Source organism: Acanthamoeba castellanii (assembly GCF_000313135.1).
Source record: "Acanthamoeba castellanii str. Neff unplaced genomic scaffold scf7180000084711, whole genome shotgun sequence".
In the NCBI taxonomy this organism is placed as follows: Eukaryota; Discosea; order Longamoebia; family Acanthamoebidae; genus Acanthamoeba; species Acanthamoeba castellanii.
Window position 1 is genome coordinate 309,534 of NW_004457391.1, and position 25,380 is coordinate 334,913.

A 25,380-nucleotide genomic window follows, 5' to 3' on the forward strand; every position below is an offset into this window, starting at 1 on the left:
GCCAGCGTTCGTTGACCACAGTTAGCGAAAGATATGTACCTCTATAATCTCCTCGAATGAGACCGCGCTCGTGAATTGGGAATGCATCGTTGCCACGTCCTTCTGTAGGCGACTCACGTCCGTCTTCATCCTCTTCATGAACAGTGAAGAATAGCCTGCATGTACCGGAAACATTAAAATTCTGACATGTAGCTTGAGATGGATTGTGCCGCGTACCCTGGGTGCCAGAAAGTGGAGGCTTTTCCACCGATGTGCGGAGGTCTCGCGCCTCGCCTTCCGCATGAGCTGCGAATTGCTTAACACCGCCAAAAAATGAATTCACTGTCTGATGCAGCGGCGCATGTGTCGAAGTCCCATTCTTCATCCTTCGTAGGTGACTATCTCCAGATTCGGCTGTGGATTGTGATCTTGCACGTTCGATGTGGCGTTTTGCCGGCAGTTTGGTTTCGCGCCAAAAAAAGTGCCTGCTCGTGATGCCAACAAGCTGGGAGAAAAGGGGATAAATGTGGGAAATGAAAATTTACACGTCGGCAGGGCTACGTGGCCCGACAGCGAGCAGGACGATTTCTCATTCGAATCGATTGCTGCCATCCAAGCCTCTGTTCTCCATTAATTGACGGCGCTTTGAACTCGGCCTGTGTTAGCGCACAATTCTCCACTTCTCCCCATCTCTCAACATCAGCCGTGAGTGCACAGCAGCAACATGGAACGAGAGCGCCCCTGCACATTTCTCATCCACAACGACACAGTCGACATCCCTGTGTCGCAACTGAAGGAACAGCTCGAAAATGGAGATCTCGCAGTCAAGATCTCGGCCCTCAAGAAGATCATCCTCTTGACACTGAATGGACAGCCGCTCCCCCAGCTCCTCATGTCGGTCATTCGCTTCTGCATGCCTCAGAAGGACAAGACCATGAAGAAGCTTCTCCTCCTCTTCTGGGAGCTCTGCGAGAAGACTGGCCCCGACGGCAAGCTTCTCCACGAGATGATCCTCGTGTGGTACGCCCTCAGATTTTCGCTTTCATTTTATTTCGCCTTTCAAGATTAGATTTGTTTCGCTTCCCCGCGATCATCGCTTCAAATGTCGCTTTATTTCACTTCATTCATTTCGATTTGCAACAGCCCTTTTCCTGAATGACATAGACGTCTAACACGAACTATGTGATCGGACAGCTCGCACTTCCGTAACGATCTCAACCACCCGAACGAGTACGTGCGGGGCAGCACGCTGCGCTTCCTGTGCAAGCTCAAGGAGGCAGAGATCCTCGAGCCGCTGGTGCCCTCCGTGCGCGCCAACCTCGAGTACCGCCACGCCTATGTGCGCCGCAATGCCGTGCTGGCCGTCTACAGCATCTACAAGGCCTTCTCTTTCCTCATTCCCGACGCTCCCGAGCTCATCTTCAACTTCCTCAACACCGTACGGTTCACTTCGCCTTGTGTTGTCTTGTGTTGGCTTGTCCTTCTTGCGACTCACGCGACACGTAACACGCACCGTAGGAGGGAGACGCGGCGTGCAAGCGCAACGCGTTCATCATGCTCTTCAACTGCGATCAGGACAAGGCGATCGAATACCTCAGCTCGGTCATCGGCCAGGTCAACACCTTCGGCGACATTCTTCAAATTATCGTGATCGAGCTCATCCGCAAGGTCTGCAAGTCCACCGCCTCGGGCAGCGACAGGGTACACTTCTCGCCCGCCTCTGACACGATTGCCGCAAGCGTTGGGAACTCACCACTCACTTGACGCGCGTGATCAGGCCAAGTACCTCAAGTGCCTGTTCGAGCTCCTCAAGGCGCCGTCGCCCGCCGTTCAGTTCGAGGCCGCCGGCGCGCTCGTCGGTCTCACCTCCGCGCCGACCGCCGTGCGCGCTGCCGCCGCCACCTTCATCCAGCTCCTGTGTAACGTAAGGCCGCCTCTCCCACTTTCGCCGGTTCAGTGTTTTATGTGCGACCGGTGCTTACCGCTCCCAACTGCCTCCAACAGGAAGCGGACAACAACGTCAAGATCATCGTCACGGACAAGCTCGACGCTATTAGGCTCAAGTACGCGCGCACACGACACACGCGCGTTTCATTCGAAAGAATGCTCAATCACTCACCATCTCTCCCCCCAACGCTCAAACAGGCACAAGAAGACGCTGCAGCCGCTGCTGATGGACATCCTGCGCGCGCTGTCGACGCCCAACATGGACATCCGCAAGAAGACCCTCGACATCGCGCTCGACCTCGTCTCGCCCCAGAACATCGACGAAGCCATCCTCTACCTCAAGAAGGAGATCGCCAAGACCCAGGTGGCCGGCTTCGAGAAGGTACCCGGCCCTTAGCACAAACCTACACCGCACACACGCACACGCACACGCACCACCGCACAGACGTGCCATGTCCTAACAATCAATTTGGACAACAGGGTGGCGAGTACAGGCAGATGCTGATCCAGGCCATCCACGCGTGTGCGGTCAAGTACCCGTCGGTGGCCAGCAATGTGGTGCTCGCGCTGATGGACTTCCTCGGCGACGCCAACATCCCGACGGCCGTCGAGGTGGTCACCTTTGTGCGCGAGGTCGCCGAGACCTATCCCGAGCTCCGCGAGTCCATCCTCCGCAAGCTCTTCCTCTCTCTCAAGCACATCACCGCCTCCTCCGTACGCCCGCCTCTCAATTACCTCAAATATTTCACATCAATAATAACGATGATGATGGTGACTTATTATATTGCTAAAAATAGATAAATAAATGCTAATTGATGGTGTGGCTTGTGTGCAGGTGTACCGGACGGCGCTTTGGGTGCTGGGCGAGTATGCGCTGACGACGGACGACATCGACCAGGCGTTCTCGACGCTCAAGGGCGAGATCGGTGCGCTGCCGCTGGTCAAGGACGGCAGCGAGGACGAGAACGAGGGCGGAGACAAGGAGAAGAAGGAGAAGGCCGACGTGCTCCTGAGCCCGCAGCTCCCCTCCAGCCGTCCGGCCATCCTCGCCGACGGCACCTACGCCACCCAGAGCGCCTTCTCCGTGCCCAAGATCACTGCTCCTCAAGGTCCTCACCCCCTCCTGCCGGCCCATCTGTTGTACTGTGCTGACTTCAACCGCACACACCGCACGCACCACACACATGGCACACACGCACATGAACGAACAGAAAACGAGGGAAGCTTGCGTCGTCTGTTGGAGGCGGGCGATTTCTTCCTGGGCTCGGCGCTGTCGACGACACTCACGAAGCTCGTGCTGCGATCGTTCCTCGAGGAGGACCTGGAGGCCAGCCAGAAGCACGCCTTTGCCGTGGAGGTGCTCCTCATCATGGTCAACATCCTCAAGCTGGGCAAGTCCCCGCAGACCAAGAACCAGATCGACGACGTACGCACGCCCTCCGCAACACGCACACGCACACGCACACGGCGCTGATCATATCGGTGCCGATGTGCAGGACTCGTACGGCCGCATTTGCTCGTGCATTCGAATTTTGAGCGATGGCGGGTTCCTCTCCCGCAAGCACAACGGCGCGGACGAGGCCGAGGCCGAGGAGGCAGAGGAAGAAGACGGCACCACGACCACGACGAAGGCCAGCAGCAAGCCCAGGCAGGCCTCGTTCATCCGAGAGCTGTACCTGCAGTTCTGCCGCGACTCGTTCTCCGACATGTTGCGACAGAAGCAGAAGGAGGAGGCCGAGAAGAAGAAGGAGAAGGACGAGCAGGTCAGCGTGCAGGCCGACGACCTCCTGGTCCTGCGCCAGCTTCGGGCCAACCGGGTCGTCGGTATGCGTTTCTTTTTTGATTTCTTTTCTTTTCTTTTCTTTTTCGCGCAAGCTGATCATTGTGGGCGTGCAGGAGCTGATGAAGCGGACGACCTGGAGGACGATCTCGGCCAGGTGACCGGCCTTCAGAACGAAGACTCCAGTACTCTTCCGCACCGCAACGCACACGCGCAGGCGCGCTGATCGCTGACGTTTACAATGATGCGTCCTTTCGCCATTACAGAGCAGGGACTGCAGCTCAACAGGCTGCGTCAGCTGACCGGTCTCAGCGACCCCGTCTACGCCGAGGCCTATGTCCAGGTCCACGTCTACGACATCGTGCTCGACGTCCTCGTCATCAACCAGGTTGGCCCTTCTCTCTTTTTCCCTTCGCTTTCGTTCTTTACCTCCGAACTGAACTGACGACCTTCGTGCGCTGCTCGACAGACCCCGGACACGCTGCAGAACCTGTGCCTGGAGCTGGCCACGCTGGGCGACCTGAAGCTGTGCGAGCGCCCGCGCAACTACAACCTCGGACCCTTCGACTCGAAGCGCATCCGGGCCAACATCAAGGTGTCGTCGACGGAGACCGGCATCATCTTCGGCAACATCGTGTACGACGTAGCCGGCCAGGCCACCACGCTCAACGCCGACAAGAACTGCGTCATCCTCAACGACATCCACATCGACATCATGGACTACATCTCGCCGGCCCAGTGCACGCACGTCGACTTCCGCAACATGTGGTCCGAGTTCGAGTGGGAGAACAAGGTGGTCGTCAACACCGAGATCAGGTACGATGAAACGCGCGTGCGTGTGCAGTGGGTGGTCCGTGTGCGATCTGACCGTGTGCGTGTCGTGTGTCGTATGCGATATCTCAAAAGGGATGTAAATGAGTATCTGGAGCACATCATGAAGGTGACCAACATGGGCTGCCTCACCCCCAAGAAGGCACTCGAAGGCGAGTGCGGCTTCATCTCTGCCAACCTCTACGCCAAGAGCGTTTTCGGTGCGGACCACACAGGCGACACACAACACACGACACACAACACACAGTTTATTATTTGTTTACTTATTTTTTCTTTTCTTTTCTTGCAGGCGAAGATGCGCTGGCCAACCTGAGCATCGAGCGGCAGCCGGAGACGGGCAAGATCGAGGGCTCGATCCGCATCCGCAGCAAAAAGCAGGGCATCGCGCTCTCCCTGGGCGACAAGATCACCTCCTCGCAGCGCACCAACAAGACCAAGGAGGAGGTCAAGGCCTGGCTCAAGTAGATCCAGATATCTGCCCTCGTCCTGACCCTCGTCTTCACCCCATCATCCACACGCGGCATTGTCGCCGACACACATCACCTGATTTAATTAATTTTTTTCCTTCACCCGTGCCAACCTCGGTTGGGCTTCTTCTTGGGTCCACGAAAGACCACCCCCTGGCCGTTGAGATACGCCGCCAGGAACTCCCTTCCGCACTTGATGCCCTCCTCCTTGAGCCCGTTCTGCAGCTCCAACAGATCGATCTCCTGGCAGAAGAAGATAGTGAGGCGTGTGGTGTGACGTGTGTCGTGCGCGTGCGCGTGCGTGTGTGCGCGCGGTGTGTGTCGTGTGTGTCGTACCTTGTACTGTAGGATCTTGAGGTAGATGCGCTTGTTGGTCTTGACCCAGGCGGTCACCTTCGAGGCCAGCTCTCTGTCCTTCTCCTTCTTCTTCGGGTCGTCCTCCTTCTCGTGCGCAAACAGCCTCACCCCGCGGAGCACAGAGGGGCTCTCTACACATTTGTGCGACGCGGTGAGTCCGAGTAGTGCGTGCGTTGCGGTGGTGTGCGTGTGCGGTGGTGTGCGTGTGCGGCGTGCACTATGACGTGTGGAGGTACCCACGGGGAGAGCTTTGTCGAGTTCGTGCTGGGCTTCCCAGATGGCGGTGAGTCTCTCCAGCATCCACTTCCGCGACCCGCCGCGCACGCCATAGTCGCTCAACAGGCGCTGTTGTTCGCCAACATGCGGGGTAGTCGAATCGTGGTCAGTTCAGGCACCAGACCATCACCCAAGCGCACCTGGGCCGTTATGGAGGCGAGTCGCCCAGTGGTATACCTTGAGCAGGGAGTCGCTCATGCAGTCGTAGGCGGGCTTGGGCGTGCTCCGGCACTTCTCGGCGTGCCGGCTCAGCGTCGTCCGCGCAGGGGAGCGCGTGGGCGTGGACGCCACGCATTCCTCCGCTCGCTCGTCCTCCCCGCTGCTGCCTTCGTCGTGGTCGTCGTCGTCGTCGCTTCTGGCCCTTGTCCTCTTCTTGCCTCCCGTGGCCTTCGCCGTCGCCGTCGTCTTCGTTGTTTTTGTCTGGGCCTTCGCTTTCGTTTTCGTCTTCGTTGTCTTCACTTTTGTTGTCTCTGTGGTCGCCGTGGCGGCCACCGGCTTCGCCTTTTTGTTCTTCACTCCGCCGCCCTTCTTCGCTCCTCCCCGACGAGCAAGAGTCTCGACATTCTCGTCGTCGTTATCATCGTCTTCGCCCGCAGCGTGCCTCCTCTTTCTGTTGCGCTGGCGCTGGTCGTGCGTCGGGTCGTCATCGGACGACGACGAAGGCGACGACGACGAAGAAGGCGAGAGGCGCGGGCGGCGGGCGTCCAGCGAGCGGATGGGCGAACGCAGAAGCTCGTGCGGCGTCAGCCGACCACCACCAGCAACCGCCGGCGCCGACGCTGGACTCGAGAGCCCCGGAATCGACGCGGCCCACGACGACTGATCCTCGTCCTCATCGCCCTCATCGTCGTCGTCGTAGTCTCCGGCCAGGTCGGGCACCAGCGGCGGCAGCTGCGGCGCGAGGGCCGCGTGGCGGTGGTGGTGGTGGGCCGCCGGAGTCGAGGCCTGGAGGGGCAAGAAGAGCAGCGGCGATCCCTGCGAGACCTGCGGCGGCGGCGGCGGCGGCTGGCGCTGGTGGTGCGCCCCACGCGCCGGCGAAGAAGAGAACGGCGGCGATGACGGCGGCGACTGCGGGGTGAGCGGTGGCAGCGGTGGCGGAGGCGGCGTGGGCGATGGTAACAGGAACAGACCTCGCTCGTCGTCTTCCTCGTCGTCTTCATCGTTGTCGCCATCGCTCACCACGCTGGCCTTCGGCGGTGACGATCGGGCAGTTTTGTCGGCCGCCTCCTTCTGTTTGCGGCGGGCGAGAATGCGGGCGCTCCAGGGCGACAGTGATGGCCCGTCGCCGTCGTCGCCGCCGCCGCTGCCGCCGTAGTCTTCAGAACGGACGACAGGCGTCGACTCCGCACGGACCGCCAGGTGCGATTCCAGCGTGGCCGAGTTTTCTGTGGCGCGGGGAGAGAAGGGAATGTCGGGAATGTGTCCGTGGACGGTGGTCACGACGCGGCGGGCCATCAGCAACGTGGCCTGCGTCGTCGTCGTCGATGTGAAGCTGAAGGGCGGCGACGCGACAGCGCCGAGGCCCTCCGGCGGAGTCGACGCCAGACTGAACGCACCGTCACCCTCCGACTCGCTCAGCGAAGCGTCCAACTCGCCTGCCATCGCACACACCGAACGCACACGCAATCGCACACACAACCGCACACGCACACGCACGAGCGCGAACAAATTAGCGACGAGGTCGTGTGGCAGGAGCTTGGGGCGGCATCGGTGGTGAGGTGGGTACCGGCGGCGGGCCGAGGCCGGCTTCGCTTGGTGATGATGAAGGACAAGGGGTCGCTCCTGCCGCGCTCCTCCTCCTCGCGGGGCGGAATCACCGTCACCACACCGCTCGCGCTCTCCTCGTCATCGTCTTCGTTGCCGTCGTCGTCGTTGTGATCGTCGTCGTTGTGGTCGCTGTGGTGGTCATTAGTCATGACCGGGGGCTCGTTGTTGATGGCCTCGGCTTCATCGTCGCCCTCGTCGGGCGGCGACGAATGGATTTCGATCCGCGCGACCACGACCGCCGCCTCCCCGCGCTGCTGCGGCGGCTGCGGCTGCGAGCGGCGGAACTGATTGGAGACGATCCCCAGCGTGCCGCCGTAGGTCTCCGCTTCCTCGGCGTCCTCGCCGTCGCGCCCACCGGCACCACCGGGGCCATACGTGCCCACGCCCACGAACATGTCCTGCTGAGCGCCGCCGACTTCCGCTGGAGCCGCCGCCGCCACTGCCTTCTCTCCTTCGTGGCCGCGTGGGGCGGCCTCGTCGAGTTGCTCCTTTTCTCTTTCTATTTCTGTTTCCTCTTCCATTTCTTCTTCTTTCTCGGCGGCAGCGGTTGTGATGGCGGTGCGCGGCGCCGGCGTCAGAGCAACCCGGTGGTCCACGCCGCTGGCTGCGTCGCTGCCGCGCTTGTCGTGGGGCTGGTCGTGAGCGTTCCGGGTTCTGCTCCCGCTTTCCGCGCTGCGTCCCGCGCTGCCGCTCTCGGTGGTGCTGGTGCTGGTGCGGCTCGGGCCAGTCGCTCCTCCCCGGTTGCCACCGGCGCCGCCTCCGCTTCGGCCTTGGTCCGCTCGTTGCTCGCCACCGACGCCATCGCTGCCATCATCGTCCTCGTCGTCCTTCCTGCGCTTCCCCTGCTTGTCGCGCTGCGAGTCGACTTGCACATCCTCGTCCTCGTCCTCCTCGTCGTCGTCGGCCTCTTCATCTTCATCTTCGTCATCGTCGTCCTTGTGCTCTTTCTTTTCTTCTTTGCGCTTCGTCGTTCTCTTTTGTTTTCCTCCTGCTTCTCCTTCTTCTCTTCCTCCACCTTTCGTCGTCGCTTCCGCTTGTCCTCCGCCTGTTCCTCGACGGAGGCTGCTGGCTCGGCTCGTCGCTTGACCGGCTTCTGCGCAGCCTTGACCAACCTCTGCTCCTTCTTTTCCTTCTTGTTTTCTACCACGACCGCGTCATCGCCATCGTCGAGCTCTCGCTTATCTTCGTCCCTCTTTCTGCGCTTGCGCGGGTCCGCCAGCGCCTTCTTCGGGACTTGTCGCTTGTGTCGCATCGGCTGTACATGTGTTCTGTTTAGACACCGCACACGCACACGCGCCACCGCACGCACACACAACACCGCACGCGCCACCGCACACGCACCACCGTGCAACGCCAGGAACGCACCTTGAAGTCTTCATCGCTGTCCAGTTCGGGCATTGGCTCGGTCTTGCGCACGACCAGCTGGCTAGGCCCCAGCTCGGCGGCCACCGACTCGCTACTGGTCCTCGCACGCTTGGTCGTCCCCGACTTCTTCGTCCGCTGCTGTTGCTGCCGCGCATTGGAGGCCGAGCTGCTACGTGACGACGACGACGAACGACGATGACGATCGACTTTTGCTGCTGCTCGGGGTGGTGGTGGTCGTCGTGGTCGGTGGAGTCGCGGTGGCGGGCGAGAAGGGAGACGAGAGGAGGAGCGCCGACGTGACCCCGTAGCGGTGCTGCAACTGCTGCAGTCGAGCCTCCTTCTCAATTGTGATCCGGCCAATCTGTGGAGGGGGGGGTAAGTTAAGAAGTGCGGTGCATGTGTCGTGTCGTGTCGTGTGCGCACCTCAGCTAGATAGGCGTCTTTGATCTCTTGGATGCGTGCGTCCATCATCCTTTGCGCATCGACACACGCTGCCTTGTAGTCCCGCATCACGCTCTCGGCCTTCGCCACGAACCGCTTCTTCCTCGCCTCCACCGAGAGAGCGCCTTCGTCTTCCTCCTCCTCATCGTCTTCGTCCTCATCAACACAGTCCTCCTTCGCTTCTTCTTCTTCTTCTTCTTCATCCTCCTCTTCGCTGGAGAGCCGCATCTCGTCCTCGCTGTCGATCGTCTGCTTCTTCCGTCGCGCTTGGCTGGTTCGCGTCGCGGCCAGTCTCGATGACGAACGCGATGGTCGCTCGTTCAGCTCCTCCCCCTCTCCCTCTTCCTCGTCTTCGTTGTCGTCATCGCTTCGTTCTTCTTCGTCTTCGCTTCGAGAGTGGTTCCTGGCTCGCCGTCCCTTCTTCTTCGGTGGTGGTGATGGCGGCCGGACCCTTTTCTTTTCCTCCCTCTTTCGCGCTCGCCCCGCGATATCGCGCGGCTCCTCCCTCCGTCGTTTCTCCGTCGCCTTGGCCATGACAGTCCCATTCGTCTTCTTCCTCTTCTTCACTGCGCCGCGGTCGCTTTCAATCGTCTTCGTGGACTGCGCTGGCGGCTTTCTGTGGCGCACCACCGCCTCATCATCCTCTTTGTCATCTTCGTCATCCTCTTCTTCCTCGCCTTGGTCGCTGGTTCGCTCCTCGGGTTTGGTGTCGCTCTCGCTTGGCAGCTTTTGCGTGAGCGGAGGGAACTCCATGCTCGAGTCGACGCAAAACCCGCCGCTGCCAAACTCCTCCGTCACCTCCTCTGTCGCCTCTTCCTGCTTGCGGTCCGCTTCGTCGTCGTCGTCGTCGTTGTCTTCTTCCTCTTCCCCCTTCTCGACGTCCTCCTTGTCGTGCGCAGGGTCCTGCGTGAGATCGTCTGAGTCGTCTTCGCTTTTGCTCTTTTCTCCTTTGTTGCTCGGTATCGACCTCGGCGTCATCGCGCGTTTCGGTGGACTCTGAGGGCTTCTTCACAGGCCTGTGCACCACAGTCCGCCGGTCCGCCTCGAACATCTCTGCAGTCACCTGCGGGTGCAGCTTCGCCTACGTGCGCGCCACACATGAAAAGAAAGCGCGTGAGCTCCCCGAACCCGCACCCGTCGCAGTTGCGCGCCATCGTACCTTGTCGGCCAGGTACTGCTGGTCGGACTGAGGAGCACATTGGTCCTGATGAACACCGGGTCGTAGGCCCCGGCCACAGACGACGACAAGTTCTATTTGACTTTGAATTAGAATTGAAACTTCAATCAGAATTAAATAAATAAATAAATAATAATAATAATATTATAATGACGTCCCCTGGGCGTGCACGTACCCAGAGGGAGGTCCTGCCGGGCGGTTGTGGGGACCGCCGCGCCAGGGTGCTCTCGGCCAGTCGGGGCGTCGGCCTGATCTCCTGGCTCCCGTCGTCCGGGAACAGATCCTTGAAAACGTGGGCGAGCGCGAGGTGAGAAGGTCTGCAAAGCTGTTCTCTTCGAGAACGGGTACGGGTGGTGAGGACGACGCATGCATACCTTCATCACCTCGGAGACGGCTGCCTCGTCCATCTTCGGTTGCTCCTCGCCCAGCTTGAACCCGGCAAGATCTCTCGGGCTGCTCTCTGTTGTTTGTTCGATCGAACCTTCAGTGGTGCGGTGGTGCGTGTGCGTGTGCGGTGTAGTTGTGTGACTGGTGCGTGTGCGGTGGTTGTGTGCGCACGTGTGCGTGTGTGCATGGATGTGCGTGTGGTTTTTACCGGGACTAGAGAGCACTGGCGCGGGAGGAGCCGGAGCGAGCGAGTTGGAAAGGGCAACGGCCAGCATCAGCTCTTCGTCCTCCTTGCCCATGCCAGCCACCAGGTCATCGTAATTCAGTTTCTTCACCTTCAACATGTGACCACCCACGGTTAGCAATAAATAACGAATAAACAAATAAATGATAAATAAATGAATGAACGCTATCACTTGAGCGTACCCTGGTCTTGCGGCCTTTGGGTGCCACGGCCGGTGGTCGCTTGAATTGAGGGTCGGCAGCAAAGTCGTCCTCGCCATCATCTTTGTCGACAACGCTTGACGTAGAGGAGGAGGACGAAGCCGACGAAGCCGCCATGACAGCCACCGTGGGCCCGAGCTCCTGGGGCTGGGCTACGGCGGCACCGGCGCCCAGCGCCTTGGCTGCAGGGCCAGCATCGGGGCCTGTGCTAGTCGAGGTTGCAGGTGCGGCGCCGTCACTGGCGCCGCCCTGCTTGTAGCGCAGCTTCGCGATGGTGGCGAGGAAGTTGGCGTGCGAGACCGTGGCGAGCTCGTCGCCAAAGAACTTGGACCGGACCTCGCTCGCAGCGGCCGCCTCGGCAGCCTCTGCGGCGGCGTCGGCCATCGTCGTCTTCTTCTTCCGTGTCCGCTTCGGCTTCGTGGCGGCAGCGGCTGACGTTGTCTTCTTCGTGGCGCCGCCTGAGGCCGACACAGGGTGCAATGAAGGAGAATGTGAGGAATGCGCGCTTTGTAGGAATGGAGGTATGTGTTGGGTGTACGTTTAGTCTTGGCCTTCTTGAGGGTCGATGGCGGCGCGGGGACCATCTCGTTCCACTTCTTGGTGTTGCGGAAGGACTCGACGCTGAGCTTGTGCTTCCGAGCGCACTTTTTCAGGTGGTCAATGCGTCCTACCAACGCGCTACTGCTCCGATCGCTATGGCAGATCGGACAGCGGTACCTGAAGAGACCGCCATCAGTAGGTGTGTGTGTGTCGTGCGACGGTGTGTGCTTGTGTGTGTGTGTGTGTGTGTGTGTGTGCCAGGCTTACCGTGATCCTGTAATGGTGCCAAAATCCTCCTGGGTTGGCTCAGAGCCTGGCCAAAGGAAAAAAAAAGTGTTTGAGTGTACGCGGAGGAATAAAGCAGACGTGCGTGGGAAGTACTGCACCTTGCTGAGTCAGTTGCTGCGATATGTTGTCGGTGAATTTGTCGAGGCAGCGCTCCATGTGCTGCTGCCTTTGCTGCGCGTTCCACTTCGTCATGTCCTTGCCGCACAGCTCGCAATGGAACGCCTCCACAAAGTCTACGTTCAGTCATGTCAGTAACCGCAAGCAACATCGCACACACTTGCACACGTAAGCACACCACCGCACACGCACACGCACCACCGCACACGCACACGCACACGCACACGAACATGCATGCGTACCCGGATCATCGGCAGTCGTGTGCTGGCGGGAATCGATACAACTGTTCACATGCGCCTCCCTGGCCTGGAGGTCCATGTGCTTGACGGACTTGCTGCACATGGGACAGACCGAGGGCAACGCCGCGAGCGGCTCGCCTTCTTCGTGTTCCTCTTCTTCGCCTCGAGTGACCACCGGCTTCGCGGCGGGCATCTGCGAGCCCGTAATCTCGTCTTCCTCTTCCTCTTCACCTCGTCCACGTTCGTCCTCCTCGTCGATGTCGGGCGGTGCCGGCGCCTTCTCCTTGCCTTTGGCCCTTCGTTTGCGCTCCTTCTGTGACGGCGTTTGGTCGGCGCTCGGTTGTGCGGTTGGTGTTGTCAAGAAACGCGCGTCGGTTTGATCGCTTTGCGCCATTTCCTCCCTGCCCGCTTTGCGGTACCACCCCGGCGGCTGCTCGTCGCGCTCGCGAGCTTGTGCCTCATTCGGCTCCTCCGCTGCTTTCAATTCGCTCGAGTCGGAGCCGAGCCGGACCCGCTGCTTCTCTCCACCGGTAGTCTCCGCCTCCGCCTCCGCCTCCGCTTCATCTTCTTCCTCTTCCTCGTCGTGACTATCTTGGTCCGATTTGCTGCCCTCAGTCGAAGCTGCGTGTGGCGTGTGTGGTTGCGTGCACGGAATCGAGCCGGCCTCCTCTTCGCCCTCGTCATGTTCTATGTTGGCTGTTTGGCATCGAGGTGAGCGTCACACACACACACACACTACACACACACCACACACACACACACACACACACACAATACAATCCACCAGGTGTACCAGATGACGAGGTAGCAGGGAAATCGAGTTCGTCCGAGCTGTGCGACTTGCCTACAACGCTGTGGTAAGAATCGTGTGCCGCATTCCACGCCAGAGCTAGGTGAAGAGCACTGGGAGCGTGTACCATCGGGCCGTCGCTTCGCTTCCGCCAGCTTTGGCTTCTTCCGGTGCTGTTGCGAGGAGGACCCATACCGCCGCTTCGTCACCAACGCCATCGACCGATCGGCCTCCTCTTCTTCCTCCTCCTCCTCCTCCTTTCCGTTGTTGCCCTGATCGGGGGCCACCTCGCTTCGCTCCGTAGCTACGGAGCTGGCCTTCTCCCGTTGGGTGAGCGGAATCTCTTCTTCCTCTTCCTCTTCTCCTCCTTCATCCGAGTCCTGAGACAAGTCGATGTACGTCCTGCTGTGGCCGGCCATCTCAGACTTTTCCTGTTCCATCCGTCCGCTCTTCTCCTTCTGTGACAGCTGACCTCGTCCGTTCTCTTTCTCTTTCTCCTCCTTCACTGGGTTGGCTCGATCCCTGCGCGTAGAGATCGAGTCGTCCGCCCGATGCTGTTGGCTGCTGGCCTGTTCTCGCAGCTTGTTATTCTCCTGGCGGCGTTCGTCGAGCAGCGCGTCCTGACTCGCAGCCCGCTTGCTAGGCTTGGTCTCCTTCTCCTTCTCCTTCTCCATGCCGCCGCCGCTGTCGCCCGGCAGCTCGGGCGTGGCGACCTCCTTCACCTTCTTCTTCACCTTCATCTTCATCTTCTTCTGTGAGGTTCCTACTAGTTCATCGGCCGAGCTCGTCGGCTTGTTCACCTTTCGCTTGGCAAGCCGCGTCTTCTTGAGCTGCGACGAGGGTGGCTGGTCGCTCGAGTCTTCGTCCGAGTGGAGGGTCACCTGGTTGGCGCTGGGCAAGGCGGCGATGTCGAGCGGCGTACCAAACAGCCGCTGGCTCCCGCCTGCAGCACCGTTCCCCCGGCGCTTGCCGCTGCTGCTCCCCTTGTGCTTGCTAGTACTTGCTGCCGGCTGTGAGCTGTTGTGCAAGACGATCAATCAATCGTGAGCATCGCCTTACGGGTCACTATGAATGAATAGGAGAAGGGGAAGGAGAAATGCTCATCTAAGAAGGATGAAAAGAAGAGCACCTCATCTTGATAAATATTTAGGAAATTCTATAATAATCAAAGAAGATGGCGCAGCTCCTCCTGCTCGCTAATCCATTCAATTGTTATTGCTGTCCCCGGTGAAAAAATACTTGGAATGGTTTGGGCATTGGCTTTCCCGCGCTTTTGTTTTGGCGCGCTTTTTGTTGGTTGGGTTCCGGTCTGCTGTTCGAACGAAAAACCGGGAACTTGCTGCCGTCAATGCGGTGAGGTGAACTTGGCCAGGACGCTCCTCTCATGAACCAGGATAGCTCGTTCACCTCATCTCTGAGGTGGAGCTTGCCCCGCAATCGCCCTGCGACAAGGCCTACCGTTTAGGATGACCTTTTCTCCACTCAGAATCAACTCTCCATATTTTTCTTCTCCTTCTTCGAGAGCGTGGTGTAAAAATTGAGAGTAATGCCTGTCTACTTGGGAGTCATTGGGCTCGTAGTGCTCCTAATCGTCTTCTACGACTTCCTAACCACGACGCTGGCCACCGGACACTCGGGTCCGCTCTCGCTGTTGGTCATACGCGCCTACAAGCTGGGCTCGACCTACATCTTTCGCCACTTCTTCCGCAACCGTCTCTTCCTCTCAGCCATCGGCCCCTTCACTGTCTTTTCCATCCTCCTCATGTGGTTCATCGTCAGCTGGATCGCGTGGGTGCTCATCTTCTTCTCCACGTCCGGCGCCGTGGTGAAAAGCAGCACCGGCTCCGACGCCGACGTCGCCGAACGCATCTACTACGTCGGCTACGTCATCACCACCCTCGGCATGGGTAGGTGTTTCTAGTTCTTATTTTTTCTCATTTATTTTATTATTCTTATTTCTAACTGACAGTTATTATTATTTTAGGCGATTTTATCCCCGCTACTGATTTCTTTCGGCTGATGACGGCCGCGATGTCGGTCCTGGGGTTCATCCAGTTCGCGATTGCAGCCACCTGGCTCCTCAACGTCAGCCAAGCCGTGTCCTCCACCCGCGTTCTTGCGACCCAGATCGCCAGGTTCGACGCAGCCCACTCGATACACACGACATACACACGACACACACACGACACACATTGCAATGACCATGACGGGATGCGTACAGTGCGGGCTACAATCCGGCGCAGCTGCTGATCAACGCGTGGGACGGAGAGACGTTCAGCAGCTTGACCTCCTTCTTGAGCAACATCAGTAGCGCTCTCGCCGCTCGAGCGCAGTACCTTCCCCACGCACCCATCAGCACTCCTACACAAGCTTGCCACTGAGTGCGTGTGTCGTGTGTCGTGTGTCGTGTGTGCTGCGTGGTCGTGTGTCGTGTGTCGTGTGTGTCGTGTGTGCGTGTGTCGTGTGTCGTGTACGTAGGCAGGAGATCTACATGCCCGTGCTGATCAACTTCCACCCGTACGAGCGCGACGCAGCCGAAGGCATTCAGATCCCGGTGGTCGACGAAGCCCTGACTCTGCTGCTCTTCGCCATCGAAGATCCCGCCAGGTCCGTGTCCCACTCTGGGATTGTTCCTTGTGTGCGGCGGTGCGTGTGCGGTGTGCAGTGGCGTGTGCTGAACCCACTGGCTACAGTAAGGGAATCGACAAGTTCACGCTGATCCACACGCGCAATGTGATCACGAAGCTGTTGGAGAACGCCATGCACCGGCCCGTCGCGCAACCGTCGCGCAAGACGCCGCCCGTGCCCGACCTCCACTACGTGCAGCTGGCCGACATCCCCATCATCGAGGCCAAGGAGTACCAGACCCGCATGCAGCGCACCGACGTCGTCGCCCGTCGGCGCACCCTCCGAGGCACTCAACCCCCTTGGGCCGGTTGACGTACAACGCAAGTCTAACTGTGCGTGTCGTGTGTCGTGTGTCGTGTCGTGTGCGTCGTGCAGGGTTTGTGGAGGCGTGCGGGTACTCGTGGAAGGAGGTGTGGCACCATCGACAGGAGGCCAAGAAGTCCAACCTGGAGATTCTGCGCGAGCAGTTCCCCTTCTTCGACAAGTGGGCCAGTCGGAACCACGAACTGCCGGTCCCTCCGCCTGCTGGCGTATGATCGATCACACCACCATCCACATCACCACGAAATCAGTTGTATCGCTGCGGCTCGCGCCTGGAACAAATATTTTGTTTCGTTTGTACGAAGATGGCACACGACACGACACGACACTCACCGGGGGGGGGGGTGGAGAGCTCTGGTTGTTCAGGCCTTGAGCGGGTTCTTCCACAGGCGAACAGCGCGGTCCTTTACGGCGGACGATGCCACGAACTTGGAGTCGGGGCTCCACAGCAGCGACCTGATCCGCTCACCAGCTGCAGACGCGTTTATCCCACATCAGCACGCATACGTACCATATATGGTGTGTGTGTGTCGTGTGTGTGATCACGTGAAAGAGACGGACCATAGTGGGCACGAGGCACGGAGTCGATGGGGCTGCCGTCGGCGGCAGCGTAGAAATGGAGCTGGCCCTCGTAGGAGATGACCACCACGCTACCGTCGGGGGAGAGCGCGATGTGCTCAACGGGCTTGCCCACCTTCACGCTGTAGAGCACCTTCGGGTCCTCCTTCTGCGCATATCGCACTGTGCGGTATCGATTGTTGAGTTCGTCAAGACGAGAAGAAGGGCGTGAGCATTCAAAATGCAGAACTTTCGTAGCGAGACCGCACACGAACCGTCAATGTTCCACATCTTCCAGGTGCCGTCCTTGGAGCAGGTGGCAAGCTTCTTGGTATCACTTGCGAAGCTGAGGTCGTTCACCGAGCTCTGTGAAGCAGAAACGAGGAGATCAGGAAGGCGGTCGGCGGCGATCTCAACATTTCCACCACCGCCTCATTGCTATGTAGGTGAGAACGATGAGCCGCGGTAATGTACCGAGTGACCGTTGACCAAGTTCATCGCCTGCACCACGCCTTTGAAGGCCCAGGAGTCGCTCCCCTTCTGCGTCGCAACTTCGTAGATCTGACGTGCGGCGGCCGATGTCAGCACGAAACATCGTGCCACCTGCGACACAGACGTCCGAAAGAGATCGTAGTGGTCGGTACCTTGACGTCGCCCGTGAACGTGCCCACAGTGAAGAAGCGCGAGTCGGGCGAGATGCTCGCCCTGCAGCGTGGTCGCATTGGAATGAGGGCGGCTCATGACAGTCGAATGCTCTTTTTCTTCGAACGAGGCGTGCCACGTACATGTTGTTCTTGATCTTCTTGGTGTCCACAGTCGTCAATTCCTCTCCCTGCATGTTGAAGAGCGATACCAGCGTGTCTGTGGTTGCGCACGCGTGTGGCATCATGAAGGTGAGCTCATCCCACCGGTGATAGGCGCGCAAGTGTACAAAAAGGCGGGAAAAAGAGTGGTACTCACCCGACTCGGAGCAGGTCAGGAAGTACTTGTTGTTGTTGGCCACGCAGATGGACTTCATCTCGGACTTGTGCTTGGTGGCAATGTCCCTGACCTTGGCCGCCTGCGGCTTGCCGTCCTTCCCCTTCTGCGCTCACACAACAACAATTGCGGCGTCAACACACATCTCGTCGCCTTCAAGGAGCGGGCGGCTGGGGGGTTGACGCTTACCTTCAGGGAGAACAGGCGGATGCTGCGCACGGCAAGCGGAAGCACGAGCAGGAGGTGGCTGCCGTCGCCCGAAAGCGCGACGAGGTCACCGTGGTCCTCCAGGTTGATGCGCTGGGGCCTACGGTGGTGATGAGCATGACAGTAAACGTAGGAAGAACCACTTTGGAGTTAACGAAAGACCATCAGAACACAGCGGCAGCGGCAGCGTACTTGACGTCCTTGGCGGTCATCTCCTTGGCGGCGTACAGGCGCACAGTGCGGTCCTCTCCCAGCGTGGCAAAGGCCTGCATATGGAGGGCAGCAGATGAGAAGGGAGAACAGAGAGTACAGAAGAGGCGTGACCGCCAGGTGTTGCCGCACCGTTCCCGAGGCGCTGAAGGTCATCGAGATCACTTCGTCCTCGTGCGCCCGCAGTTGGCCGAGTAGCAGCGGGTGCTCGGCCGTCTCGTGTGATGTTTGGATTAATCTCAACAATGCACTGAAAGATGTGTTGAGTTTCTAATTGACCTACCTTGGCAGACTTGGCATCTGTTGTTGCCTTCTTGGACTCCTTCTTCTTTGCTGGCTGCTTCTTGGGCACCACTGGTGCCTCCACAGCGGCCGGCTTCTTCTTGTTCAGAAGAAACGCTACGATAGCAGCGATGACCAGTGTCACCACGCCGCCCACAATGAGCCACAACGTGCTGCCATCCCCACCGTCCTTCAATCCACTCGCCATCTTCGTACTTATACCTATCGATTACACGCTACACTGTTCTGTTTTATTTATTTTTTTCTTATGTCCTACGAGAAAATAAAGAGAAATGCACCACAGAGAAGACGAAGTGTGAGAGACCGCAACCGAGCAAGGACTCGTGTGTGTTGTGCGGGCTGAAGAGTTTCTTTATACAATAGATCAGATGGCAAAGAGTTGGCGTTCTACCTCCAGAAGCTGGTCGAAGAAGCCAGCATTGGGCAGCACAAAGGGCCGCGTCTGCCACACGTGCTCAATCGCCTGCCGCAGGGTCCACTCGTTGTTGCGCATCAGGTAGCACAGCACGACCGACGCCGATCGCGACACGCCCGCCTGGCAGTGGACCAGCACCCGGCGTGGTCCACCACCTTGCGCCCGGGCCTCATCGATGAAGCGGCAGGCCTCATCGAAGTGGTCGGCCATCCTGTATGTGGGCGAGTCCGTCGCGGCGAAGGCCAGGTAGCCCGCCAGCTCGACGCCGCGCGATGTGTAGTGGTCCAGGCCCGGGGCGTCGAGCCTGCGGAGCCGCAGGTGCGGGTGGGTCGAGTCGATGTTGTCTTCTTGTTCGCCTTCAGGCGGCAGCGGCCGGGCGGCGCAGTTGATGATGTGGGTCACCCCGGCGGCGCGGAGACGCACCAAGTCGAGGGCGTCGTCGATATCGCCCAGCAGGATGCCGCCGTCGGCCTCGGCCCAGCCGGCCACCGCTATCGCGCTCCCACACGCCTCTGCGGCGTCAACGTGGGCACCAGCCGGCTCCTTCATGTTCTGGAACCAAGCCCGCACCGTCTCCTTGTGCGTCGTGCTCATCTTTTGTTGCTGCCCGAATACACCAAGAAGAAAAAAAGAATATTCTTTTTCTTTTTAATTGTTCGCAGCCATCAGGGCCAGTAGTGGAAGAAGAGATCCTCTCGGCTCCGGAGGCGCTGCACCATCTCCGTGGTTTCCTCGAGAGTGTGGCTGAACTTGCCCCAGCTGTGGGGCTGCATCATCGGGTGGTGGAAGTGGACCTCGACAAAGAACTCGTCGATCAGGTGCATGGCACCGGTGGCCTCGAGCCGCGGGATGATGTTCCACTCCTCGCCCTCGATGTCCATCTTCATCACCACGAAGTCCTCAGGTCGCACGTGGGTCTGCAGGAAGTGCACGACGTCCGACTCCGACTGATCGGCCTGGGCCGTGACCTTGGCTGTGAAGTGGGTGATGCTGTTGAGCCAGCGCTCGGCCTCGCCCAAGGTCAGGTTCATCTCCGCTGCAGCGAAGTTGACGCTCGGCTTCACGAACAAATCGGGTACCATCTCCCAGGAGTAGATCTGGCTGAACTCGACCGGGTACTCGCGCTGGAACCAGCCCACACTCGAGTCGAATTTCTTGGTGCCGAGGTCGAGATAGACCCGGCGCGGCGGCAGCACGATGTCGAGCACGGCGCGCAGCGGCAGGGCCTTGTCGCACTCGAAGCCGCGCTGGTCGAGCGCGGCTCGGTTGAGCTCGCACACGAATTTGTGGATCGAATGCGGCAGCAGACGCAGCAGCGAACGGTCCTCGGGGTCTTCGAAGATGCCATTGACGGCCGGCGTGCGAAACATGTCTTCGGGGCTGAGTGGTTCGACCTCGAGCTGCGGCAACGGGAGCAAGTGGAAGGGCGGAAGGGTGTAGCCTCGGTCGTGCCATTGCGTCATCCCCGTGTGGTGGAGGTGCAGCAAAATGAGTACACCCCCTGTTAACAGGAAGAGCATCAATATTGGCCTTGGTCCCTTCGCCATCACGAGCACCAGTCCTCGCCTGCTGGGTGTCTTCTTCTCAACACTCCAAAGAAGGAAAAACAACTTTTCATTTCACCTATTTTCTTTTTGACCCGCACGAATTTCCTGCATCAACCCTGCGTAGGAATTGCTGCTCAGCAGGTGCTGTCGGTCAGCCGAAGCCACCGACACCATTGGAAGTGGTGGCAGCGCCGGCGGACCCAATGACGGCGACGAGGCCAAAGTGGTCCGACGGAAAGACGACCGCGCCGCCTTCGTCGCCGCCTTCATCGCCCACAGGGGGCAGGGGCTGCGTGCCGATGAGCTCCATCGACCGGGCCTCCCACCGCGGCGCGCCCGCCCCAGACCGCAGCATCACCCGGTCGATCCGCCTGTGGACGGCCCCAGCACACGTCAGCAGGCAAGACATTTTGAAATCGGTTTGGCGGTAAAGAGAAAAGGGGGGAATGCGTGGTGTGCGGACGGGCCTACCGTGATCGGCCGGAGGAGGTGGTCTCGGCGGCCATGGCGTTGCGCTGCGGGTCGAACGTGTAGCCAGCCTGCGCCGGGTAGAGCGACGGCCACACATCCACAAATTGGCCCCACTGGAACATTGAATGTTCGATCGCAACCACGATTATGATTTTCATCGCCACTGTAGAAGTTCAGACCGTGTGTCGTGCGTGTCGTGTGCCGTGTGCCGTGTGCCGTGTGTCACGCACCTGAGGTGGCAGGCCGCGATCCTCTTCGCCGTCTTCGAAGTTGAAGTCACCCATCATCCACACGTCGGCCTTCTCGTCTTCTGTAGTTACAAACGCAATGTTATCAATGAATGTGGTTTGCGTGGTAGCCACCAAAAGAGGGGGAAATTTGTGCCTGGCTCGGCGGCAGGGCAGATCTTGGCGAAGATGACCTGCAGCTGGAGGTGGCGTTTGTTGTACAGGTCCGACCCCTTCCGATTGCTCGTGAGGTGCACCACCGGCACCCACACCTTCCGGCCCTCCACCAGAAACTGCGCTATCGTCACCCTTCACCGCGCGACACACACGACACACGCAACAAGTCAATTGAGCAAACATCAAGGGAAAATAAACGTTGTCAGAATTGCGTACTTCTTGGACTTGCTGAACTGGTGCGTGATGAGCCTGCCGGTCATGCAGTGAGCACACGGCGCACGACACACGACACACGACACACTCACGACGCACACACAAGGAATAGAGGGACGAGGCACCGGTGGAAGGGGAGCTTGGAGAGGATGAGCTGTCCGTAGTAGGGCTTGAGGCTGTACCCGAGCGACCCGTCAGACACGTAGTAGTTCCGCTGCACCCACTCCTCCCGCATCAGCCGAATCAAGAACGGCTGCGTCACCTCCTAATTCTCCCACCGCACACACGACGCACACGCGACACGATACACACGCGACACGACACGACACGACACACGACACACGACACACGACACACGGTCAGACACCTTCATCATCGTCTTTGTGTTGAAGCTGTCGTCGGAAATGATCCGGGGCTACACCTGGAGGCCGATGATGTCGGCATCGGTGTCGCGGAGGAGGTCGATCAGGGCCGGCATGCGCCGCTTGGTCTGTATCCGCTCGTTGCCGTACAGGTCGAACAGCACGTTCATCGTGCACAGCTTGTACGTCCGCCCGCCACCCACCTCCTCTACAACTGACGTGGTCTCGGTCTCGGCGTCAGCCTCGGCCTCGGCTTCGTGGTCAGGGCTCGGCCGAGTGGTGGAGGTGCTGGCAGCCGCCGGCTGAGGTGGCACGGGCGGTCTGGATCCGGGTTTTTTCCTGGCGCCCCCGTCGGTGGGTGCCACCGCAGGGAGGACCACTTCGGTCCAGGCGTCGGTGGCGGGGTCGAACCGGAAGGGCACCTGGTTGGCAAAGACCGGCAACTTTTTGAGCGGGCCTGGGGCTCCACTGGGCCTCTTCACACCTCCTCCTCCCCGTCCCCTGCCACCACCTCCTCCTCTGTTCTTCTTCATCTTCCTCTTGTCCGGTATTGATTGAGGTTCTTCTGCTTTCAGCGTGGGTGGCTCAAATTCTCTGAACCAACCGTTCTAGCAGACTTCTCATCTTTCATGTCACTGCTGCACCTCAACTCAAAACTTGTTGCTTGCATTTGAGGGCAGCAACAATGTAGTTACATGTTTTACGTTTTATGTTGTGATGTGTTGTGTTAATTACATGAAAGTGTTGAGTATGTACAAGATGAGGAGGGTGGCCAGGAGTACGATGACCGGCCGATAGCCGGTGCTCTCGGGCGGGCTCGAGGGCGTGGGCATGAGCGGGCCGATGCGTCGGGAAGACGATGGCGACGTCGATGAGGCGGCGGCGTCTCGCTTCTTCTTCATCTTCTCCTCCTTCTTCTGCTTGGCCTGCTCCTGCAGCTGCCTCTTGCGCGTCTCCTTGGCGATGTCGCGCATGGCGCTCACGGCCGACTGGGAGTAGAGCGTCGTCTGCTCAAAGTGCGAGCCGGCCTTGTCGTTGATCTTGCGGATGATGCCCTCCATGTCCTCCATCTCGTCGTTGATCACCTCCTGCAGGTTGTCCTTCGTCTCCCTGGCCTGCTCCATGTCCTTCTGCCATGGTCGCTTCCACTCTTGCGCCAGCGCCACATAATCCAACTTATCGCTATCCTGCAATCCAGCATCACAGTCAACATGCGTGTGTCGTTGGGCGTGTGTGTCGTGTGTGTCGTGTCGTGTGTGGCATGTGTGTCGTGTCAACTTACCTGCATGCCGATGGGCGCCTTCCAGTCCCTGGTGTCGTCGAAAAAGTCGTCCATGTCGCGATGGTACGAATCAAGCCAGATATGGTAGGCGCGCTGCCGCTGGCTGATGATCGTCGCCTTCGACTTGGAATCGTAGGTGGGGAACCTGTTCCCAGGTGGTTCACGAACACAAGTCAATGCGTGTCGTGTCGTGTCGTTGGTCGTGTCGTGTCGCCATACCTGTTCAACAAGGCCAGGCGCTGGGACGAGGCGTAGAGTTTCTTCTGCCGCCGTCGACTGCCCTTGCTGCCGGCGCTGCTGTCGTAGCCGCCGATCTCGTCGCTCAGCTTGAGCCGCGGGATGACAAAATCGCTGGCCGATCGCGGTCGCCGGCCCTGCGATGGCCCTGCGATGGTCGCTGGGCTTCCGGTCTCGTCGCTCGCCACCAGGCCGCCTCGCTTGATGGTCTTCTTGAATGGCGATGGCGTCGGGCCGCCGCTGCCGAAGCCGCCATCCTCTTGGTCACTGCTGGTAGCGGACCCGCCGCTCTCCTCGATGATGACCGCGAGCGGCTCCCGAAGCCTGTTCTTCTTTTTGTTTGTCGTCTTCTTCGTTTTCTTGATGTTGTCGCCCCTCGCCGTGCTGAAGGCCTGCTGGGACGATACCAGGTCGCCGAGGCTGCTGCTGCCGTCGGCGCCTTCGTAGACGTCCGCAGAGGCCGACATGGACACATCGCCCTCGGAACAGACCTCCTCCTCCTCGTCCTCGAAGTGCTCGATGAGCGTGGTGGGGGTGATCACGCCCAGCACCTCGCCGCTCTCGTCCGTGGTCACCGCGTAGCGGGGAGACGACGGCGCCGAACCGTCCGAGCGCCAGCCGTTGATGCCGCTGCCGCCGTCTTCGAGGTCGTCAAAATTGATCAGGTGGCCTTCGTTGCTGTTGAGCACGAGGATGCTGTCCCTCCTTGCGCTTCTTCGTGCGCTTGGACGATTTTCCCGACTTGCGCTTGATAATCTTGCTGCCGCCGCCGCCCTCGGAGTGGTCGCTGTCGCCCACGCTTTCCTCGTCGTCCACGAATCCGTCGCTGCTAACGCTGTTGCTTCTTTCGCCGGCACGGTGGTGCAGCAGGTGGTCGAGATCCACGTTCTCGCGCATGTCCCGCAGCCGGCCGGCTTCGTCCTCCGTCACCGCGCCGCCGGCCATTCCCACCAGCGGTGAGGCCTGGCCGTCGCTCCCGTCGTCGGCCTCGCTGAAGTAGCCCCGCACGCCCTGCGTCGTCTTCTTGAACTTGTCGCGGAACCCCTTGAAGCTCTTCTTGAACTTCTTGTCGGGCGACGACAGCGCGAGCCTGATAGAGCGTTGGGTAAAGAGATCTAAGTGCGTGTGCGGTGGTGCGTGTGCGTGAACAGAAAGGAGGCCATACGCGCGCTTGTCGTCGGCCGATCGAAAGGAGGCCATGTCGAGGCCGACGGGCATAGACGCTCGCACGGTCGGATCGCTCCCGTCCAGGGAGCTCGGCCGTCGTACGTAGTTCTCGGGCACATCGACGCCCAGTTCGAGCTTGAGGTGGACTTCACCGCGCACGGGCTTCTTGTCCCGTCGGGCCAGCGCGTACCACTGATCGAGCGCACGGTGGCGGTGGAGGTGGCCCAGGGGCAGCACCACCTCGCCCTGGAAGTGGTCGTGCAGCGGGCTGTGCTCAAAGCACATCACCTTCAGCTCGACGTCCTTCTTTTTGCGGCCTGGCGGGAACTCACTGCGCGTGCCCAACAACCAGCGGTTAAAATTACTTTCTTTGAACCACACGGCCAAGGAGTTAAAAATTTGAACTTGATGACCTTTTCAGCTGAGCACAGCAGAAGTAAGGATGGTATTGTATGTATAGTGGTGTACGTACAAGTAGAGCTCTTCGTTCCACACGACGTTGGTCTGGCCGCGCTGCACGCGATTGGTGCGCACGTTGAGCAGGATGTCGCTCGTTTTAACGTCCTCGATTACGATTTGGCAGTAGTAGCGCATGGTGCGCAGAGCGTCGGGTCGCAGCCCCAGCGACACGAAGTTGCGGCCCTCGATGGCTGCGTACAAATTAAATTAAAGTAAATTAGGGAACAAAAAAGGCACAAAAGATTGGTGATCGTACCAACTACGAGAAGAGCGGGAGACGCCCGCGTCTTGGCAGGGCTGGTGCTCATCAGTCCATTCGATGTTGTTTGGATAAGTGCCATGTTGTTTCTTGGTGGATAGGAGGGCAAGGGGGCGTTGCTGGATAGAGATTTAGATCAAACACTCTGCATCCGAGGCTAAGAGATG

The 25,380-nt window shown here is 59.5% G+C and overlaps 8 protein-coding genes and 1 pseudogene across 8 annotated transcripts; 2 read left to right on the top strand and 7 right to left on the bottom strand.

The window, feature by feature from the left end:
- Positions 1 to 703: 703 nt before the first annotated feature.
- Positions 704 to 5,002, top strand: ACA1_379260 (coatmer subunit, putative; the record flags this gene model as incomplete). The annotated part of the gene is made up of 15 exons (XM_004337710.1): positions 704 to 999; positions 1,174 to 1,417; positions 1,498 to 1,680; positions 1,757 to 1,903; positions 1,984 to 2,042; positions 2,125 to 2,308; positions 2,407 to 2,640; positions 2,762 to 3,035; positions 3,138 to 3,352; positions 3,423 to 3,750; positions 3,823 to 3,891; positions 3,973 to 4,094; positions 4,176 to 4,522; positions 4,613 to 4,737; positions 4,827 to 5,002. 15 exons carry the CDS (start codon positions 704 to 706, stop codon positions 5,000 to 5,002), a joined length of 3,003 nt encoding a protein of 1,000 aa, XP_004337758.1.
- Positions 5,003 to 5,103: 101 nt separating this feature from the next.
- Positions 5,104 to 10,188, bottom strand: ACA1_379270 (annotated as a pseudogene).
- Positions 10,189 to 10,269: 81 nt separating this feature from the next.
- ACA1_379280 (uncharacterized protein) lies at positions 10,270 to 14,326 on the bottom strand (the record flags this gene model as incomplete). Its single annotated transcript, XM_004337711.1, has 14 exons — positions 10,270 to 10,291; positions 10,370 to 10,461; positions 10,563 to 10,670; positions 10,762 to 10,847; positions 10,983 to 11,109; positions 11,201 to 11,676; positions 11,757 to 11,899; positions 12,026 to 12,071; positions 12,145 to 12,279; positions 12,406 to 13,007; positions 13,053 to 13,098; positions 13,196 to 13,246; positions 13,320 to 14,209; positions 14,322 to 14,326. 14 exons carry the CDS (start codon positions 14,324 to 14,326, stop codon positions 10,270 to 10,272), a joined length of 2,829 nt encoding a protein of 942 aa, XP_004337759.1.
- A 412-nt stretch (positions 14,327 to 14,738) lies between these two features.
- On the top strand, positions 14,739 to 16,356 carry ACA1_379290 (uncharacterized protein; the record flags this gene model as incomplete). Its single annotated transcript, XM_004337712.1, has 6 exons — positions 14,739 to 15,099; positions 15,261 to 15,327; positions 15,414 to 15,524; positions 15,671 to 15,799; positions 15,886 to 16,088; positions 16,196 to 16,356. The coding sequence occupies 6 exons, from the start codon at positions 14,739 to 14,741 to the stop codon at positions 16,354 to 16,356; spliced, it is 1,032 nt and encodes a 343-aa protein (XP_004337760.1).
- A 147-nt stretch (positions 16,357 to 16,503) lies between these two features.
- Positions 16,504 to 18,584, bottom strand: ACA1_379300 (uncharacterized protein; the record flags this gene model as incomplete). The annotated part of the gene is made up of 11 exons (XM_004337713.1): positions 16,504 to 16,613; positions 16,703 to 16,882; positions 16,975 to 17,065; positions 17,174 to 17,302; positions 17,344 to 17,404; positions 17,485 to 17,560; positions 17,660 to 17,783; positions 17,867 to 17,984; positions 18,077 to 18,150; positions 18,227 to 18,310; positions 18,378 to 18,584. 11 exons carry the CDS (start codon positions 18,582 to 18,584, stop codon positions 16,504 to 16,506), a joined length of 1,254 nt encoding a protein of 417 aa, XP_004337761.1.
- Positions 18,585 to 18,761: 177 nt separating this feature from the next.
- On the bottom strand, positions 18,762 to 19,406 carry ACA1_379310 (dual specificity phosphatase, catalytic domain containing protein; the record flags this gene model as incomplete). Its single annotated transcript, XM_004337714.1, has 1 exon — positions 18,762 to 19,406. One exon carries the CDS (start codon positions 19,404 to 19,406, stop codon positions 18,762 to 18,764), a length of 645 nt encoding a protein of 214 aa, XP_004337762.1.
- A 71-nt stretch (positions 19,407 to 19,477) lies between these two features.
- ACA1_379320 (uncharacterized protein) lies at positions 19,478 to 20,275 on the bottom strand (the record flags this gene model as incomplete). The annotated part of the gene is made up of 1 exon (XM_004337715.1): positions 19,478 to 20,275. One exon carries the CDS (start codon positions 20,273 to 20,275, stop codon positions 19,478 to 19,480), a length of 798 nt encoding a protein of 265 aa, XP_004337763.1.
- Positions 20,276 to 20,510: 235 nt separating this feature from the next.
- On the bottom strand, positions 20,511 to 22,342 carry ACA1_379330 (polynucleotide adenyltransferase; the record flags this gene model as incomplete). The annotated part of the gene is made up of 7 exons (XM_004337716.1): positions 20,511 to 20,730; positions 20,831 to 20,943; positions 21,061 to 21,129; positions 21,315 to 21,366; positions 21,451 to 21,483; positions 21,573 to 21,700; positions 21,869 to 22,342. 7 exons carry the CDS (start codon positions 22,340 to 22,342, stop codon positions 20,511 to 20,513), a joined length of 1,089 nt encoding a protein of 362 aa, XP_004337764.1.
- A 198-nt stretch (positions 22,343 to 22,540) lies between these two features.
- ACA1_379340 (C2 domain containing protein) lies at positions 22,541 to 25,295 on the bottom strand (the record flags this gene model as incomplete). The annotated part of the gene is given in 7 exon segments (XM_004337717.1): positions 22,541 to 22,996; positions 23,092 to 23,236; positions 23,311 to 23,998; positions 24,018 to 24,418; positions 24,494 to 24,826; positions 24,968 to 25,145; positions 25,211 to 25,295. 7 exon segments carry the CDS (start codon positions 25,293 to 25,295, stop codon positions 22,541 to 22,543), a joined length of 2,286 nt encoding a protein of 761 aa, XP_004337765.1.
- Positions 25,296 to 25,380: the final 85 nt, after the last annotated feature.